General features: G+C 37.0%; 1 protein-coding gene across 4 annotated transcripts in view; it reads left to right on the forward strand.

Annotated features, from left to right (window-relative positions):
* The window catches only part of HERC2 (HECT and RLD domain containing E3 ubiquitin protein ligase 2), a 103,892-nt gene that overhangs the window by 16,933 nt on the left and 66,046 nt on the right, over positions 1–20,913 (forward strand). For 2 of the 4 annotated variants that reach the window (XR_005629435.1, XM_039725736.1), the window contains exons 4-15: positions 2,376–2,513; positions 10,607–10,826; positions 12,515–12,615; positions 13,357–13,513; positions 14,273–14,383; positions 14,693–14,864; positions 15,913–16,086; positions 16,713–16,901; positions 17,524–17,675; positions 18,490–18,647; positions 19,077–19,190; positions 20,529–20,780. Coding sequence is in view for 3 of the 4 variants with exons in the window: in XM_039725736.1 (XP_039581670.1) it covers positions 2,376–2,513; positions 10,607–10,826; positions 12,515–12,615; positions 13,357–13,513; positions 14,273–14,383; positions 14,693–14,864; positions 15,913–16,086; positions 16,713–16,901; positions 17,524–17,675; positions 18,490–18,647; positions 19,077–19,190; positions 20,529–20,780 (1,938 nt within the window). In the remaining variant the exon portion in view is untranslated. The remainder of the gene's footprint in view (positions 1–2,375; positions 2,514–10,606; positions 10,827–12,514; positions 12,616–13,356; positions 13,514–14,272; positions 14,384–14,692; positions 14,865–15,912; positions 16,087–16,712; positions 16,902–17,523; positions 17,676–18,489; positions 18,648–19,076; positions 19,191–20,528; positions 20,781–20,913) is intronic. The other 2 variants (XM_039725737.1, XM_039725738.1) reach the window with 2 other exon arrangements.

Genomic DNA, 20,913 nt, shown 5'->3' on the forward strand with positions numbered 1-20,913 from the left:
AGGGAAAGGTCTCTTAGGTAGATGCTATGTTGCTTCCCCCACCACAAGATTCACAAAATTAAGTTAAATCATGCTGACACACTGCACTGTATTTTTGCATGCATTGTTTTGAAAACTGTCTTGTTACTGTCTTGTTACTTTGGTCTGTTCTGGCTTTGCTCAAGATATTTCTCCTCCCTGCCCCTCTTTCTGAAAAGTCTTCGGGTCTTCCTGTTTAAAAATCTTTCATGAAGCATAACAGAACCTCCATAATTATGATGTCAGTGTTGCTGCTTTCAATCTAGACTGATACCAGCTTTGTCTGTTATGTGGCAAGTAGTTTTTTTGCAAGTTTAGTGAACTGTCTTTATGGAACAATTTGACATGGTTTTTAATGTGATTTTTAGCTCATTTTCTTCCCACTTTTTCTCTCATTGCTCCTCTTCTCTTCATACAGACAATAAAAAAAGAAAATCCTCCTGTGGATTTACATGCCAGGGTTGTTTTTATTCCATACAAAGCTTGAGTTCCCACCTGGATTGGGATCTTCTCTATTTGCAGTGAGGAGTTTGATAAAATGACTAAGTTTGTAGCCCTTGGTTATCATCCTTTGCCAAGGATCTGTTAAAAAGCATAACAAGTTCTCCTACAGCTGCCTGTAAATTGTGTCTTGGCACAGCATCCTTCTACCCACTAACTAAAATTCCAGACCCTGCAAAGTGTGTCTCTAGACGTGTGGGTGAGTGGAGAAACAGGGAGATTGATGGTGTTACTGTGGAAATATTCTGAGCCACTGGGCCTGAACAGGGTCCTTGGTCTAGAATGGGTTCTGTACTTTTCCTGTTATTTGCTTCTTCCTTTGAAAAGAAACAGCTGGATTGAATCACATTTTGGATGTTGTTATCAAACTGGTGACTCACAGGCTGTTCCTCAGTGTTTGAGGGACACAGTTCGATTCTCTGTTTGCCACTTACAAGAAGTGTATCCAAGTTGCATTTTCCTGTTCTCAAGTGACTTTGCTATCTCTTCCTTGGCCCACAATCTCATGGATACTGCAATTATGCCTCCTTTCCTTTTTCCTGCCCTTCAGTCTTCATCTTCCACCTCCTGAGCACCTGTCAGTTACAGGTCAGGAAACAGTGCTTTAATTTAAAATTTGTGTAATGAAGGTGACCCAAAAGAACTTTATTTTGGGAGGTCTTATTGTCTCCAGTTAAAAAAAAAAAAAATTAGCCAAGAGGCAATCGTAGATCCAGTTCCAGCCAGCTTAAGCATTAATTTTCTGTTAGGCCAGATGGAAAGAACAGTTGAATGTTCTTGTACATTGTGATAGGTGTATTTTGTACGTTCTGAGGGAATGAGAGCCTTTGATCTCACTCCATGAGTGTGAGGCAGGCGGCAGTCAGATGTTCCATGTCTGGCTATTGATGTAAACCTCTTGCTTATTATTTTCTTCTGATATATGCTGGTACAAATGTATTATTTTGGTGGGGTATGTAGGGGGTGAGAAAGGAAAAAATACAAAATAGTAGTGATTATCTGTTGTGTTGTGGCTGGAACATTAAGGGAGGGAGTCTCTGGACTAGACTGGCAGATAGGAATGAAGGATTGATCAGTTCTAGGAGCCAGGTAAAAAAGGCTGGAACTAAACTCTTCATGGGCAAGTTTCAAATGCTGGACTTGAGAAATTATGAGAATTTCCAGCTGTCTAGTTCTACTCCATTTAGAAAATTGAGACTTTCAGGCAGCCTTTGATTACAGAGATAAGTGACTAATGTCTGTGTTCTGACTTTGTAAAAGTAGTCTCAAAAGGATTGCACATGCTGTTTTGTTGCTTGGGCAGAAAATGGTGGTATTATTTTCAGTATTTGCCAGTAATTACTAAGATGCTAGATGTTTTACAGATGTTGACATACTGCTGCATGAAAGTAGTGTAAATGTCAATGTAGAGCTCTCCTTGATTTTGAAATATGGGCTATTGCTGTCTTTTTATTCTTGGAAATGGAATATAAAACCAAGTAAATGCTACAGCAATACAGATAGTTGGGAGCACAGTCTGATGTAAAGTGCCTTCTTTGCAGTACTGTGTTTTGTAAATTCTTTGCAATTCTTACATGATGATATCTATATTAAATGTTCATCCTGAGGAGGTTACAGAGGTGATTTCTGGATTGTAAGGTCACTGTCTCACGAAACATGAGACCCAGCACCTGTGACAGTTAACATGAGAAAATACTGCTTCCCCCCTACCTTGTTCTCTTAATGATAGACAATATTTCTGTAAGCTTGTGGGCTGGGGATTTTACCTTTACTCTTTTAACCTAGACCTGAAATTCCAACCTGACTTGAAGGTAGCTTAACTGGTCTTTTTTTCCCCTCCCTTTTGTTTTCTTTAGATGATAGCACCGAATGCCAAACTGCATCAAAGAAAGAAGAGCAGAACGACAAAGAAAAGAAAGATGAAGAAGAGACTCCAGTGCCCACTTACAGGGCCAAATCGATTGTTGAGAGTTGGGTGTGGGGTAAACAACCAGGTATCACAGCTGTTTTGATCATTTTCACTGATATTATGTATTCTATATTGATCACTACTTTTGTAGCATCAGGAAGTATTTGTATCAAATACTTATTCTTGCTGACATAAGCATCTGTTAGGTTAGTGAAATAAGTTGGATATGTGGCTTAAATGTGACTGCAATTAGATATTTGCTGTAATTAATTTCAAGTTTAATTAGAATCTTGACTTGACAAGTCATTTTGCCCCTTTCAGGCTGTTTGAAGGAATGATAGACTGACCTACAATAAATGAAATTATCCAGTGAAAAGTTCCAATGTCTTCAGAATATTTCTTTTCGGTTGCAGACATTATAAAGAAATTGCTTTGTTTCTGAAGCCTGAATTTTCTGCAGGCAGTAATGTTTTAATGGTGATTTTCTCTTTGGTTTCATGGTCTGGTTAGATAGGTTTGTGTAAATCATGGGGGGAAGGTTGAAATGGTTAGTTCAATTAACTGTTTGTCCTCACCTTTGCTGACAGTAATTGCACCTGTGGTGGCAGTGGAAAAGCAGTTTGTGTGTTCACATCTTTGTGTAGGGGTCTGTAAAATACTGCCTTTGATACTGAAGCCAGTTGAAGTTTGTGGCTGTTTGTTACTGTAGAGCAGCAGTTCATTGTCTAAAATTGTCCATGTTTAAAAATAGCAGATCAGAAGAAGCCTCAGTTCAGTAGTTTATTTTACAATTCCTGGTAGATGATATTGCCTGATTCAGATGTTGGCATGTACAAACTTCAGAGACATCTGTTGTGTCACTTGTCCTTTCCCCTCACCCAGACAGCACTTGAAGATCCCTGGGAAAAGTATTATCTCTTCATTGCCAGAATCTGCATCTGTGTAGCTGTGTTTGCTGGGGGAGATACTTGTTTCTGTTGAGCCACGGGTCAGCTGCCAGTCTGCTGTCCTCTGCTCTGTGCCAGCCTGCTTGCTCCCTTTCCTTGAGGACAGGAGGACAGATGGATTTGCTGTCACTCTGCTAGTAGGACAGAATCTTGCAGTATATCAGGAATGACAAGAATTGCCACTGCAGTGGAAGAGGGAGCGAGAATTGAATGTGTTGTAGAGATGTGAGCTGAAGGTCACATTATTTATGTCTTATATTCTTATTTAATGTGTGTTGCTGAAAAGTAAAATAAAACTGTTTTAGAGAATGGTAATCTAAATGTCAGAGACCTTACTGAATTTCTTCCATCTGACCAAAGTGTTTGAGACAACACTTGGTCTTTAAGCTCACTCTCCAATTATTTTTTTAAAAAATTGAAGAGGCAGTTTTTCAAAATAACAAGGATCTATGTGTGTTTGGAGTTTTCAGAAAGAAATTGCTTTTTTTTCTGTCTTGTAGTTACTTTTAATGCCTATATATAGTATGGTTTATTGCCATGTGTATGGATTCTTGTTCTAGAAATAACGTGTGAAGACTTTATAATTTGTCAGAAATTTTTATTCCTTGGTCTCTGTTACCCTTTGTGCTTGAAGTTTGTATCACCTAGCTGTGACAAAACTCCTTAAACAGTGCTATGAATACACTTGTGGTTTCTTTGTACAATAAATGCATTTATTGTATAAAATGCAAGTGTAGCTTGTTCATGATTGTAGGTTACTTTGTTAGTTTTTGTTTTGCATTTGTCAGAAATGTAGCTAACAGCTGCCTTTTGAGCCATCCTAGTTTTTGTGGCTGGGTAATTAATTTTGAAGAAAACTACAGCATCAGTTCCATTTTGATACTTTCTGTGAATATTTCTTAAAATGAGAACTGTTTTAAGTATTTTTTTCTCTTATCCTTCAAAAAATAAACTTCTAAACAACATCAGTTCAATTTGATACTTTCTGTTAATGTTTCATAAAATGAGAACTGTTTTAAGTATTTCTTATCTTATCCTTCAAAAAATAAACTTCTAAACATTTCCTTGTCAAAACCATGAAGGAACTTTTAAAAAGGAGAGTTGTTTCTTAAATATATCATTACTGATCAAGTAAGAATTAAACACTTCCTATGTCTTCATTTATGGTTTATATTCCTTTACAAGTAAGGTATAATTCAGAGATGGAGATTTGAAGTTATGTTATGAAAAGAACTGAAGAGGCATTTCAAGTCAATGTTTCAGGTCAATACACTGAAGCATTTCTACTGAGTTGAATGATTTACAGCCTTACATTATGAAAATAGTAACTAGATATTAGACACTGTATGTTTTAGAAGTGCTGTAATACAATCTTATTTTGCCAAGTGTGGAGGATCTTGGTGTTGAACTTCAGGCTAATCTAGGTCAGTGGGCCTTGTGACACCCCTCCCCCATGAGGGCTGAGATTGTGAGAGCACTGAGAAAAACCTGCTCATTAAATGTTGAGAAACAGGACTTCATGTGCCCCTCAACTCCATGCTGCTTTTGTCATCCTGGCATAATTTCAGAGAAGCAAAATGCTTCTCTAGGTCTCATTTGTGCTGAGATCACTGTGCTGTCAGAACAGGGCAAAGATATCACAGTGTTTTTCTTGTTTTCTTATTTTTTTGTAACAGTCCTACTATTCCAAGAACTGTAAGAATACATAAGATAATGATAAATACATGCACAAGTCATTATGTGATTTTAAGGTGTTTTTTAAATTTCTCTTTTGCATCTTGGTGTTCTTCCATTTCATATGCAGCTCTTTTGTGATACCACTGTTAAACTATTCCTTTTTTACATGAATGTTCCCTTAAAATATCTTCTGCCTGTTGTATTCATATCAGGTTGAGTACAGTCATGAAGCAGTTCCTCTGATTCTTTCTAAAAATCCTTGTTTGCTACCTTAATCAGTTTTCTTTTCTGAAGTTACTTTAGTTTTAACATCTTACATGATCTGAGGTCCAGGTGTTCAGCCCTAGGTATGGGGGGAAAAAACAAGATGAAACTCTTTGAAGTGGTTGTTCAAAGCCTACAGAAAATAGAGAAGTATTTCTTCTTCTTGGGCTTCTTTTTCTTAGTCATAATATGTTTAAGGTTGCCTATATTGAATCATACTTTTTATAGTTTTGCACCTTATTTTTCTGCTGTTGTCAGTACAATATCACCAAGATTGCACCAAGCAATGCTTTTTAGGCACTACTGAAGAGGCAGGGTTAAAATTAACCATGTGACTTCAGTGAACTTGTTGAAATACTTGTCATTGCCCAGTGTGCTTGTATTCCTGCATTTGTGTTGTGAGAGAAGGAGATAGGCAGAGCTTCCATCCTGTAAGGGGCTTTTAGTTACATGATGAAATCTAAGTTTACACTGTGTACTGGAGTAATTACAAAGTAGTCATGGCATTGAATAAAACCTTCTTTTAGCCTTCTTTATTGAGATACTTTTGGCTTTTATAAAATTTCTTGGTTCATACTTTCAAGTTTAGATTTACAAATGCTTTACAAATGTGTTAGTGTATTTTTTACACACAGACAGGAATTTAAATTCTTGCTAATTTGTTCTGTGCACGAGTATTAGAACATCAATTTAAACAAGTTTTGCTGTAAAACTTTAACAATTACAGAATTGTAAGATATGCTGAGTTGGAAGGGACCCATGAGGATCATTGAGTCCAACTCTTGGCCCTGCCCAGGACGCCCCAATAGTCACACCATGTGCCTGAGAGCATTGTCCAAACACTTGCACTCAAACAGGCTGGTGCTGTGACCACTTCCCTGAGGAACTGCGGTGCCCAAACAACCCTCTGAGTGAAAAACTTTTTTCTGATATCCAACCCAAACCTGCCCTGACTCAGCTTTGTGCCATATCCTTGAGTCCTGTCGCTGATCACGAGAGTGAAGGATGGGTACTTTCCCCTCCACTTCCCCTCACAAAGATGTTGAAGCTCACAATGAGGTCTCCCCTCGGTCTCCTCCAGGCTGAAGAAACCAAGTGTTCTCAGCTGCTTCTCATAAGGCTTCTCCTCCAGACATTTCACTGTCCTGCAGCCAGCCACAAAATGAGATGCGTTCTGAATGCACATGCAGCTGATCAATATTTCTTCTGCTGAATACTAATAAGGTGAAGTCTGTTCTCTTCTGAACAGGGGAGGAGAAAGCTAAATGCCCTTTAGGCATTTTAGTCTTTGTTGGTATAAAATAACATTGAAAGCCTATTTTGGTTTTGTTTCTGAAGGAAATTATGTGTATGTGATGGCATTTTTGTCCGTGCCTGTAACTTTTGAATTTGCTCATTCTAGAGGTTTGAAGGGTCATTAGAAGCCTGTTAAGCCAAGCCAACTGCATCCTTTATCTCCTCTTTGTCCAGTGGAAATAGTGTGTAGTGGAAGGGGAAAGAGAAGACAAAATATGAAATTCTCTAGGAAATTAGAGCACATTAGTTCTGCTGGTGACAGGAATGTGTACTCATTATAACAGTAAAGTCATGCCAAATTCTGCTTGAAATGTGCTTCCAAGTCTGAAATCCCTCCACACTGTAACGTCTATATTTGCTGTTACTAAAGTTTGTGAGTCAACCTGGAAACATTTCAGCCTGATACTGGATTTTTAAGGTGCCTGATTCATCTGTCAGAAGCATGTGGTGATCCCTAAAAGAGCTAATGAAATGAGTGTTAACATGCTGTGTGGTTTCTTACTTCTTTGTGCTGCTAAAACAGGAGCAAACTGCCTTTGGACATGCTACCTGTCTTAGGACTAGTGTCAGAGATGGTTTAAGAAGCTGCTCTCTTCAGCTGTTTGTTTTGTCCCCTTTTTTGTTCAAATATCTGAATAGCACCACTTCTTAACTCTGTTCTGTCAGATAGGCTGGGTTGAACAATTCCAGTGTTTTTCCTTCTAATGCAAGGAACTTTGGGCAGAAGGAATTAGGAGGGGAAGATGTGTAGTTGTGTTGTTTGCTGAGAGAAGGGAGAGATGTGATGAATTTTAACAGAAGGGGCTAAAACCCTTGCCTAGCTCTACTGCAGCCAGCAACATACCTGACTGTAGCTGCCAGTTAACAAGTATTCTGCTGATGGTGGCTGGAGAAATTAAACTGGTGTGGTGTGACTCCAGCTCCTACAGTGCAGGTGCAGAATAGGTAAATAATGTGTCTCTGCCTTTCACAGAATAACTGGCAAAGGATGGCTAGCATCAAGGGCTGGTGTAGTGACATATGAACAGTTTTGTTTAAAGAGTTTCCCTGTAACCTTCTCAGATGAAATTTGAATCGTTACTATTAATAAGCTATTCTCTCATTAGACTGTTCAGTTCATCAGTAACAAGTGTTGCTCAGATTTGAAGGTTTATTGACATGAGTCTCACTGTGTTAATTCCTAGATATGATTAAATTTTTTGAAAACTTAATGAAAATTTTTGTAAAGATAAATTTACTTATTGTGGAATAAGAGAAGATTTAAAGTGAGGAAGTGAATAGATATATCTCACTTAAAAATAGTGTTGCTTTTAATAAAACAAGACAGTCACTTGCTCAGTTTTTAGATGTCTGAGTTGTAAGGATACTATTACCTGTTCCAGACTTTACTACACTTTGTATATGAACTTTGTTTTGCCTTCTCGAAATACTAAAGGAAGTTTTTATATAAAATATTTACGAGCAGAATGTTTTAATTTTGGTAGGAAGCCTTCCTAAAACTGTAGCCATTTTTAACCTTGAAGACACATCCTTCACCCCCAGCTTTCTTAACTTTCCCCTAGGTCTGAGATCACATGTCAAAAACATGTCAAGCCCTAAAGGCAATTCTGCTGGCAAGAAATATATCTTTCTTAATTTATGCAACACCTGGATGTCATTGTGGCTGTGTGAAAGTGGTTAGAAAGGTGTGCAGTTGCAGACTTTCAGGGAAAGTTCCTTGTGAAGTAATTGCTGGAGGTTTGGTGAGTAGGTGGTCTCTGCTTGTCCTAAGCATTTCTTTCTAGTAGGGCTTGTGATGGATTTTTCATTAATGTGTTGTTTTGAAACAGAGGGCTTTTTTACCTAAGTCTTCAACTCTCGGAAGCAATTTTAGAGAGTTTCCACAATTAGGTAACTTGCCAGGCAGGAAAGAAGGACAAATGCTGTATCTCTGTATTACTTGACAGACTGCTGAATCTATCAACCAGTGCTTGTTTTCTGTAGCAACAAACATAGTCTTTTCCCCAAACACCACTGTTAAAGTGCCTTCTTTTTTCTTGACTATTTCTTTGCTTTTCCTATAGACACAAGACCATAATTTGGGAATTGAATCTGCAGGATAAAATTATTTGTCAAAACAAATAGTGATTAGCCAAGTCTCTTTGTGAAGAGGAGAGCATGGTCGTTTTCTACTTTTGTGTTATAGCCTGGTGGTATTTTAGAGGGTGATAGGACTTCAGTGCTCAGGAAGGGAGGAAAAAAGTCCTGACTTTTATGTCTTTGAATGGCTTGCCTAGAGGGATCATGGAAGTGGGGTGTCAGTATTGACTATGTTCTGTTGTGGTACACTGTGAGGTTTTTTGTGTGTGTGTTTTTGATCTGTGCTACACAGTAGTTCGGCAAATTTTGTAGAGCTAAAATTAAGCATGGTGTGGCTTTTTGTCAAATTTCTTCTTGGTTTTGTCATATTTCTTGTTGTTTGAGTCAGGATGTATAATTGTTGCTGTCACTTTTATCTGTGAGGTCTGGACTGCAAGGAATATTTTTTAATCTGTTCTTTCCTGTTGAAAAAAATAAGTCCCTCATAGTCAGGTGGAGAGGTGGGAATTGCCTAGGGGAAGGAATCTAACACATTATGAAATAGTGAAAGGTGAGTAGCAATGTTGAAAACAGGCTGGGATGCTGGCTGACAGCAAACCATAATTGACTGTGCAATGTGATCCAGTGGCAGAGAGGGTTGCTTGAATTCTTTCCTGGGTACACAAAGATGGGGGACAAAACTTTGAAATACTTTTTACAGCTGCAGTTGCAAAAGAAGTTTTATACCTCCTTAGATTAAAACCTTTAACCATAGAGGCTACCATAAAAGTGTCTAAATTTCTATAGTTATGAGACATTTGTTCTAAAAAACATACTGATTTTATATGGTTTTGGGATTATTTGTTTTTTTATAATTATTTTGAAATGTGTCCATCTTCTCATAAGCCGTTGTTACATATATACAGACATAGGTGGTTTTTTTTTTCATACCCTTAGTCAGGTGTCATTTAAAACAAAGACACTTCTGTGTAGCTGCCAGGCAACAAATGTGGTTGGCTTAGGGACAAGTATAGTAATGCAGTGCAAAGCAGAGTGGGGTGGCTCAGTGATCAGACTGTTAATGAAGGGACAGAAAAGAACCCCTTTAGGAATGTACATTGTTGATATTTGTCTTAGGATTTAAAGCTACAGAGTATATAAAAATATAGTTTCCAAATTTTTATTTTAGAGGTTTTTTTTGTTGTTGTTGTTGTTTTTGACACTGTACTTGTTGCCATAACAGAGTATATAAAAATACAGTTTCCAAATTTTTATTTTAGAGTTTTTTTGTTGTTGTTTTTGACACTGTACTTGTTGCCATCAGTTATTAGATGAATAGGACTTTGGGCTGTTGCATACTTGCTGTGGTGAAGAGAAGGAAGAATTAATATTCTAGCATGGGTACATAAGTGAGATCTTTTATTTGCTAATAGTACTTGAAAGCATCTTAAATTTATGAGTTGTTTCAGAAGCATAACAAGTCTTAGCAATGATCCTAGAGCTTCTGAGTAGTTTTATAACTTCTGAGAAGCTTTAGATGATATGTATCAGTGTAAAATGACAGCATATTCTTGTGGGGACTTGCAAGGGGCTTGCCTGAGCTTAAGAGAAGTCTGACTCTGAGGTTGGATAATGATAAGAAGTTGTTGTCTAACTTGTTTTTTTGAAAAGCATAAAACATTTCCTGATGTTTTAATTTCAGACATGAAATATGAAGGTTTAGATATGTTTAGACAAAACCAGTTCTGATGATAACCTGTGTTTAAACACCTGTTTTATTTATGTCATATCGTGTGCATTAAATGTAGAAATGGGGAGTTCCACTGAGTTCAGACTTCTGGTCAATTTTTAGTTTTCAATTTGTCTTTATTTTTCTTGATACTGTATATAACAAAGATGAAGGTTCATAAAATGGCATCTCTCTCTTGATTCTCAGATGTGAATGAACTGAAGGAATGCCTCCAGGTACTAGTAAAGGAACAGCAAACTCTGGCCACACAAACTGCAACGACAGCTCTCTCAGCTATGAGGCTAAAGCAGAGGCTGGTCATCCTGGAACGATATTTCATTGCTCTGAACAGAGCAGTTCTTCAGGAGAACATCAAAGTAAAATGGAAAAGCAGTAGTGTTCCTCTACCTGCTGTGGATAAGAAAAGGTAATAACACCTGCATGAACAAGTTAATCCATTAGAAAAGCCATAGAAATGTTATCAACCTGTCTGTGGGGGCTTAATGTGATTTATTCCTCCTTGTGAAACATTAATGGTAAAGAAACTTATTTCTTAAGATGGCTTTACCATATTAAGTGGTGTTACCTGCCATCAGTCCTCCTTCTTGTCTGGTGCTTTCTTATAGTGCCTCTGTTTGTACTAGTAGGTTTTTATTGTAGTACATTGCTGTAGATATTAAACTTTGAGCTGTAAGTATACATTTATTGAAGTATTTCTTTTGTTCTGCTCAACTAGAAAGTATGGAGAAGCCTGTTTCAGAAATGGTGCTAAGGGAAATGACATCATTTGAATAACAATTTTTTTTGTCAGTAGTTGCTCAGCTCACATAAATTAAAAAATACAAATACATAAAAGCAGCACATAGAACCTTAGCTTGGGTGAAAAATGATGTAATTGTGCATTTTATATTCTGCTATTTAATACAAATACAAAAAAGGCTGAACATAGTTTTCCTTAGTTTGAGTGAGAAGTGATGTGATTATGCATTTTATATGCAACTCTTCAAAGAGAAGTAACTGAGTAAGGAATCATCTGATTACTTTTCATGTCTGGATAGCTGTCTAGACCTAAAAATAGAAAAATCTATCAGATAAGGCATTAAATAAAGTGTTCAGTAGCTGTCTGACACTTTGTCTAGGGAAATTTTTGTTAGATTGTCTCTAGATTCAGATATGAAAGGAGACTATAAGTAGATATCACCACTAGTTATTGTGGAATTGGAGTTCTGATAAGGATATCTTTGAATAGACTGTTCCCTTGAAATCTTTTTTCAGCTCTGATTAAAAAGAGCACTGATACTGTTTAAGTTATCAGATAGCTAAAAATGCAAGTGTAATTTATTGAAAAAGTCCTAAGCTGTTCACTTTTGTCGTGATCTCACAACAAAACAAACTAGACGTGGTGGTTAAGTGTTGGAAGTGGTAGGGAATCTCTTGTTGCTGAGCACAAAGGGAAGCTTACTTAAATGCATTTGATTGTCTGTGTGAGAAGAGAAGTTGACAGAAGTGAATGGGAGTTCAGTGAATATTACAAAAAGTTGAAGCTATCTCTCATGCTTGCACACACAAGTACAGAAACTTCAAAGAGTGATTTTTAGCATTGAGACTTGACTAGAGAGATGATAAAGTAGTGACAAAATGGATGGAAATAATCATCAATAACTAAAAATTAATTTTAAAAAGTCTGCAAGCTTAGTTTATGAAGTCCAAACTCACCAAAAATATAGACTTCCCCAGTAAATAATTAGTACATGTTTGTGTATTTTGAGTAAAGCATCATAATTTCACTTTGAGTAACTGGGCATTTTTTGGTGGCAGTCCATTATGCTGATCTGGTTTATATTTTTCTCTGTGAAGCTTTTTAATATCGGACATTGAATTGTTTCTTTGAAATGCTTGAAGTTGAACTTTGGTTGCTGACATTTTGATGTTGTTCACCTTGTTTCTCAAGGCACAGCTATGATTCTTTACAAATAAAAAAAGTGTAATTGTATATGCATGCATATGGCTAAATTGTAAATTAATCAAATATATGTCATAAAGAATAATCATAACATAAATATATATTATTGTAATACAAATTTACTGAAACTATTCATACACAATATTATTTAGCTCAAGACCTGTAGGCAAAGGTGTGGAAGGACTTGCACGTGTTGGATCCCGAGCAGCACTTTCGTTTGCATTTGCTTTCCTTCGTAGAGCCTGGAGATCAGGTAGGTCTGCTCTTGAGCATATTGCATAGATATTTAATTTGAAGCCATGTGACTCACTAAAGTGTGTGTATCTGTGTTAAATATTGGCATAGAACTATGAATTTGTCAATAATGGATTTTCATAATTGCACTTATGTGATACTATGCCCAACAATGTTGTTGTTGATCAAAGCCACCCAAGCCAATATCAATCTTGGGTTTTTCTGGGATATTTTATACTGAGGAAGGTAAGTTTGGATTTCATGAAAAGCATGTATTTTTAATGCTAGATTTCAGAAAAGTTAGTTTTATTCTTCAGACAAGGTCAACCCACTATTATTACATGATAGCAGCAGCTTAGAAAAAGCTTTGAATGTGAAGCTTGTGTTTAGTTTGTGTACTTGTCAGCAATTGTCAAATTGCAGAGGTTGGCAGAATTGTCACCTGTGCCACTAAACCTGCCTGTCTCAGTCTGCACCATTTGGTCAGATGGCAGGTGTGGGCTTACTCCAGCCAGCTCTAGTTCTCCTCTTTTCTCAGTGGCTGCATAGTGAAATCAGCTAGTTTGGGTTTCCACCTTTTTTTTTTGGTGAAGATTTCTTCAGTATCTTGTCATCAAATGTTCATGTGAAAATTGAGAACTTTGTCCGTAGGAAGCGACTTGTATCTTGTGTTGAAAAAAAGCTCCACAAAATATTGTCTACAACCATTTCTCTAACTTCTGTAATGTGGGAATCTAACTGCTCTTGCTGTGTTCTTTAGGTGAAGATGCAGACTTGTGCAGTGAATTGCTACAGGAATCACTTGATGCACTGCGAGCTCTACCAGAGGCATCCCTTTTTGATGAAGGGACTGTGTCTTCTGTGTGGCTGGAAGTGGTAGAAAGAGCTACTAAATTCCTAAGGTCTGTTGTGACTGGGTAAGTTCCTTTTTCTGAGCTGTTAAATGGCAAGCTTGCATCTCTCAGAAACTGGGGGTAAAAACATAGTGATTTATAGAAAATTTGAAAGGTTTCCTTCCTCTTGCAGTGTAGTTATACAAACAAGCAAAAAATTAATGAACTATTGAAATGATCTTTAAATATGATGTAATGATTTAGCTGCTTAAGAAAAATCTGAACTGGAATATTCTGAATCACTGCATGAAAACTTAGCAAAACAATTGTGTTTTACTAATGTAAATATATCTGCAGAAGAATGCTTTGGTAATACTATGTGTGTGCCCTTCAAGGAGAGTAAGATAATACAGATATTTGTGCATGAGGGAAGTTATCCACATATTGGACTTGGAACAGTCCCCTTCTTTTCCCTGTTATTTAAGTAGGCTTCAAGTTGTTACCTTTTTACAGTAGTTACTAGAAATGTCTTTTCAGTACTGGAACTATTTCTTTAAGGTGAATATCATAAAACATATTCTAATTTCACCTGTGAAAAATGTTTTTCATGTTCTTAGCTGTTTAATAGAACTGTAGATAGATAGTGAAGCTTAAGGTGTTTTTAAAGCCTAGCTGTCCCTCTAAAATTTGATCTAGTTTGGAACGTGTGAGCTTTTCTTCTCAGCGCTTTCATCAGCCCTTTGATATTTTTCTGTAAGTTTAGTGGGGTGCTGTAGATGCTTTTGGTAAGCAATTGTGTGTGATGTGCTCTTAGTTAATGTATATTGTTTGACTTTTCAATAGAGATGTGCATGGAGCTCCCAGTACCAAGGGGCCAGGAAACATTCCTTTGCAAGACCAGCACTTGGCACTTGCCATATTGCTTGAACTGGCAGTGCAGAGGGGTACACTAAGGTGAGAAGCATGGGCACTCTGACTTTTAACCATCACTGTTGGAATGGGCTGACAGTCTTCAGTTTTTGATGAATTTGGGTTTAATGTAATAACTGTGGTTCAAAGCATATGCACCATTTCACTAAGTCAGTGGTGATTGAGACCTAATACTAACTAGCCTGCAAAATCCATCTTTTATATTTTGATAACACAGAAAACCCTGGCATCCAATTTTGCTGAACTTCAAAATGTAGAGATTGAATTGTATGGATACCCTCACCCAATGATTTTAGGAATGCTTATTAATAGAAAATGTTGATTCTCTTTCAGCCAAATGTTGTCTGCAGTTATGTTGCTGCTTCAGCTTTGGGATAACGGAACGAGGGAAACGGATAATGAGCGATCTGCACAGGGAACAAGTGCGCCCCTTCTACCTTTGCTACAAAGGTTTCAGAGTATAATATGTAATAAAGACATGCCCAATACTGAGGAAGAGATTCAGGTACTTATTCTTGGGTTATTTAAAAGGGGCATTATGTTGGAATGAAATTTCTTTTGCCTAGCTAAAATAGTCATAAAATTATCCAAACAAAGTTGTTGGCAGTGTTTTCCATGTAGGGTGTATATACACCATGGTCGTTTGGTTTTCATATGAACATTTGAGTTTTTTGAGGTAGTGGGAAGAATGTCACAGCATGATTAGAGGTAAGCAGCGTGTTTAGTAGTTAATGCTGATGTGATAAAGAACTTAGCTGTGGCTAAGTAACTTTTCTGCATATTTGGATTGTTCTTTGTGTTTAAAATCAATTGAATTATGACTCTTTGTAAATATTACTGAGATTGATAAAACCTTTATTATCTGTTATAAATGAGCGCAATGGGCCAGTCGGGTCAATTATATAGCCAATTTATTAATACAGAAAAGAGAAAGCAAATTGCAGCGCTGGGCGGCAGGGGAGTCCTCGCTCCACCAACTGCCGCGCCGAAAGTTGTTCCGTTTCCCCTTTTTGTACCCTCCCGCTTTCTAGCCCCGTCACATTTCCGGTGCTTCTCCGCGCATGTCCGCCCGGTTGTTAGAGGGTCTCCTTCTGCCTCCTGGTGGTCGTCGATGAAGGCCTCTGGTACTCTTCCTCGGTGCCCCCCCTTCTGGGAACCTGGGACTTGGAACAACTCGTAGTTGATTAGCTCAGCAATGTTTAGTCTCATATGTTATCGCATGCTAGTTGGCGGTTACTTGTTTACACTATGTTTCCTCCTGTTTTTAGTGAGCAAGAAGGTCACATTCCCATCACAACCCTATGCTCTCTCCTGTTTTTAGTGAACAAAAAGGGCACATTCCCATCACATTATCCTTGTAACTTTCTATTATATACACAATCTGACTATTTTGTCAACATTCATGTTTCAAATTTTTCTCTAATGTGAAAAAAGGTTGTGCAGAGTTTCTTTTTTCTTATACTTGTGCAGATAGTCATCTTATCTAAATGTTATTGTGTAGTCTCATAGATATACCTTGAATCTTTTTCTGACTGCTGTTTTCTCTTTTCCAGCTCCTTACTTACCCTCTAAGTCCAAATGAAAGTTTTCTGAGGTATCTGACTTTGCCACAGGACAATGAACTGGCAATTGACCTGAGACAAACAGCTGTGGTGATCATGGCCCATTTAGACCGCCTTGCCACCCCATGTATGCCTCCACAGTGTAGCTCTCCTACATCTCATAAGGTAATTGTTTGCAATATTGAATACAGTAAGATGCTTTTCCCTGAAAGCATCTGAGTTTCTGAATGCAAGGAAAACAGCTCCTAAGATTCTTCAAATTCCTTTCTGATTTTCACAACATAACCTTGAGTTCCGAAATTTGTCTTACTTAGGTAACTTATATTACATCAGCCCTTTTTCAGTGAGCCTTGGAGTGCAATTTTATGGTTTATGAACCATTCTTTCTTACCACACTTACCACAGTGAATTCTGCCATATTTTGAGCTGTTTCTTGTGTTTCTCAGAGTAAATTCTCAAAAGCAGACTTGATAAATGTTGGGAATCTAACTTACTAAAAAAAATAAAAGAAAGAGAAAAGTAAATGCCAAACTTTCCAACCTGAAAAATCTGAGTCTCTTACTGTAGACACTTATTGCTCATTTAGTACCACACTGAACTGAATATGATGCATGCAAGTCTTTATTTTTGGTATCTTCTAATTAGGTAGGTTTTATTGACTATTGGAAGGAATGACGGTTTCAGATTTGAACATATTTGGCATATAAAGTTTTAAAAAGTAATTTGCTCTGTGGATTTTATTAAGCTGTGTATTTCAAAATTTAATACTTACAGAATTTCTTATTTCATAGGGATCACTGCAAGAGGTCATTGCTTGGGGATTAATAGGTTGGAAATACTATGCTAATGTGAGTGGTCCAATCCAGTGTGAAGGACTGGCCAACCTTGGTGTTGTACAGGTTGCTTGTGCAGAGAAACGTTTTCTGATATTATCTAGAAATGGAAGAGTTTATACACAAGCATATAACAGCGATACTCTGGTGAGAGTTTTTACATGTTTTAAAAAAATTTGTTCTGTATTACTTCATAAGTTTCCTCTTCTGAATATTTACAATTTCTTAGGAAAGTAGATGGAGACATGCTGATTTTTTGTGAGCTTTCTGTATGTAATTTTCTGTATATATTTGAACTTTCAGAAATAGTGGAGTTTGTCTCTTGGGTTGATTTGATGAAAAGCATATGGATTCTATAATTCCGATCATGCTAGAGGTTATGGGTGCTATGATAATTGCTTTTATTGGTATGCTGGCCTTGGTAACTTCAGAAATTGCAAGATATGAAATGGATTTTACTTTAGTGATGTAACTGTCTTCAAGCTGTGTAGTTTCTCAAACAAAAATGCACTGTAAATAGGAGCCTAAGATAGCCTGGAATGTTAAGAGAAACACCATTTTCATATGTACTGAAGACCTGTAAGAATGGGAACAAATAACTTCAAAGCATTGCTTTTGTTATATTTGACCATTTTTTTTCTTCATGCTTTCACCTCATTAATTTGAGAGCAAAGTTTTGATAAAACTGCAAACAGGAAAACTGTACCTAGTTATGTGATGGCAAATGTCAGCAGATTTTGTAAGCATATTGCTTTTGCTTGATTTACAGGGACCACAGCTGGTGCAGAGTCTAGCTTCCAGAAATATTGTGAAGATAGCAGCACATTCAGATGGGCATCACTATCTGGCTTTGTCAGCAAATGGTGAAGTTTTCTCTTGGGGTTGTGGAGATGGTGGAAGACTAGGTCATGGGGATACAGTGTACGTATTAAAAATAATCATAACATTTATTTGCAAGTTTTCTGAATTCATAGTAAAAATTATTTTGTTGTGTATATAAGCAATGCTCAGCATTTGACATTTGACTCTGTTACTGAACAAAAGTTGCTTTCTCCCTGCATGTTTTTTCTGTCTGGAATATTCCTAGCTCTCTATTGATACTACTTTCTGAAGTACTTGTAGGTGGAGGGTGTAGTAGTGAGCACTGTTATCAGGCCTTTTATTAATGGTTTTATGAATCCAGAGCACATTTTCTCTGAAATGTTCACTCACATGTTGGAGCAGGCTCATTATTTTTTATGCAGTCATGTTGTACATTATTCATTTTTCTGGGACACTACTGTCTTGCTTTTGTGTAGAAGCAGTCTTCTACAACAGTGTTGTATAGGGGGTGTACATCAATACATTTTAGAGATTTTATGTGTCTTCCCCCATTGCAGAATTCCTTCTGAGGCAAGAGAGACTGTGCAAAGGTTGTCAGTGTCATGAAATTAGTTGGTCAGATACAGTAATTCAAGGTGGTATTTTTAACAACAGACAAATATTTTTTAAAAAACATTGCATGAACTCAATTGAAAACAGAAGTTGCAGTTGTTAGACATTCCTTCAGCGGTTTGTATATTGTTGAACAATTTGAACTTAATTTTGGCTTGTAGTTCTATTTGTATTTTGTTACTTCAGACTAATAATAGGGCTTGCAGGTAGAATTGCAGCAATTCTAACAAGTATGTCACACCTTTTATCACCTACTCATCAAATCACCTTTTGTGAAATATGTCACCTTCTCTTTAAATAGCCCTCTGGAGGAACCTAAGATGATATCTGCTTTATCTGGGAAGCAAGCTGGAAAACATGTTGTTCATATTGCATGTGGAAGCACCTACAGTGCAGCTATTACTGCTGAGGGAGAGCTGTATACATGGGGACGAGGAAACTATGGCAGGCTTGGTCATGGTGAGTTAGTTGACAGCTTCAAATGAGTTGTTGAATAATTTAGTGCCTGTTGCAAAAAAAGCTGATTTGCGAACATTATGTGGCTTCATGTGAATTGAAATAATTATGGGAGGGATTGTCTCAAACCCATTAAATTCCCTGAGTTATCTGGAAATAAGCAACTGGATGGAGAAGAAAAATCTGCAATGTTCTCTGTTCCTTTCCTCATTAAGCTAAGACTATTTCATGGGTTAAATCCTTGTTGGGTGTCTCTCAGAAACCATACAGGAACTTAGTCATGATACTCAAATCTGAAAACAAAACTAAACAATGCTGCCCTGCTCTCACACCATAAATCATCCAAAAGCAAAGAAGCAAAAAAAAAACCAAACAAAAGAACCTGTCAGGCCTTCTGGGTTTAGCTTCTCACAGAACCACTTTGTTTTGAAGGTTCCAGTGAAGATCAGACCATCCCAATGCTGGTCACTGGGCTGAAAGGACTCAAAGTTATTGATGTGTCGTGTGGGAGTGGAGATGCTCAGACTCTTGCAGTTACTGAAAATGGTTAGTAGCAAAACAAAACTTAAAATTTTACATAAGGTTACCTGTCCTTCCTTTTAAAAACTCTGAAGATATTTGTACTGCAGATATGCTTATTTCTAGCAGCTTGAATTCTGTAAGAATTTGAAGCTGAAATTCCTTCTGGGGAAAAAATATGTACATTTATGCATTTTGTATATAATGTTGCAGAGGTATTTCCATCCACAGGTATGCAGTACATTCCTTATGAATATGTAAATATATTGAGTTTATGGTGTATATATATTTCATGTAAATGTATAGTACATATATGTGCATGTGTCTAAATTTTATTCTTTACTATATAAGTGCAAATATCTTATGTTGTCACAAGAGCCAGAATTCAGAGTAGGAGAGCTGTCTCTCTTAACCCTTTGAAAGTGTACAAGAGAAGCTGCATGGAAGTTCATCTTTCCAACATCCTTGACCAAGGTGCCTAGGGTGAGACAGATTCAAAACCTGCATTTCATTGTGAGATCAAGCCTTAAAGTCATCTCTTAGAAAGCAGATAGTTCTTGGAGGCTTATTGTTCCTTTGAAATACAGCTGGTTAATATGATGTGCATTATTTAAAAACTGAAATGTTTGCTCATACAGGAAATGGGAACCCAGATTTTATCAATTTTTTTCCTCTCTCTGGTCTCTGCCTTGCATGCTTCCTTTACTTATCAGAGTACCTTAGGAGCTCTGCTTATGCAAGTAGGGAACAAAAGTGCATCAGAACATAAAACAAGACTTTCCGTTTGGGCATGCATGGGTTTACCAGTCTTGAACCATAATTTTATTTACTGCAGATGCAGAATGACTTCACTGTTTCTAAGTTCCTACATCAGGACTTAGATTTAGTAGTGTATTTCAGAAACACATGATAAGTATGATGATTTAATTTAATTTTGAGAAATACTTGGAAGATATAAACTGAAATTTAAAATAGGTTTAGCAGAAAATGTGGCCATTTGATGTAGAAAACATTTTGTAAGTTCTTATAAATAATTAAAGAAAGCAGTTTTTAACTTGCTTGATTTACAGGAAATCCTGTGCTTCATTTATTTTTAAGAAGGACTCTTCATACACTGATAGCGCAATATAGAACATTCATTGAAAATCTTTTTGTTTAGTTTTGTCAGCATGAATATTTTTCAAATATTGTTCCTTATTGTCAAACAATTAGACATTAATTTGGAACTGCTTTTCTTAAAATACAATTTAAAATTTGTGCTTGTATAGAATCTTAGATTATGACTAATTTATTTGTTAAAATGGATTACTTAATTACATGAAAAAAGCAATTGAATTATTTTGTTTTCTTTCTCCTGGTTTAAAGGCCAGGTCTGGTCTTGGGGTGATGGAGACTATGGAAAACTGGGAAGAGGAGGCAGTGATGGTTGCAAAACTCCCAAGCTGATAGAAAAGCTTCAAGATCTGGACATTGTGAAAGTACGCTGTGGGAGTCAGTTCTCTATTGCTTTAACCAAAGATGGCCAGGTCTACACCTGGGGGAAAGGTGACAATCAGAGACTTGGGCATGGGACAGAAGAGCATGTTCGATATCCCAAACTGCTGGAACGCTTGAAAGGTAATTCTCAGAGCTGGAAATATTCCAGAGCTCTTTCTGTTGTTGGAGCTTTTTACCCGACACAAATGAGTTCTGCTTTGAGTGATGACACCATACACTCGGTCATATTTTATGCTGGGCGCATTGAAAAAGG

The sequence above is a fragment of the Passer montanus genome, unplaced genomic scaffold, assembly GCF_014805655.1.
Source record: "Passer montanus isolate IOZ18808 unplaced genomic scaffold, ASM1480565v1 scaffold56, whole genome shotgun sequence".
In the NCBI taxonomy this organism is placed as follows: Eukaryota; Metazoa; Chordata; class Aves; order Passeriformes; family Passeridae; genus Passer; species Passer montanus.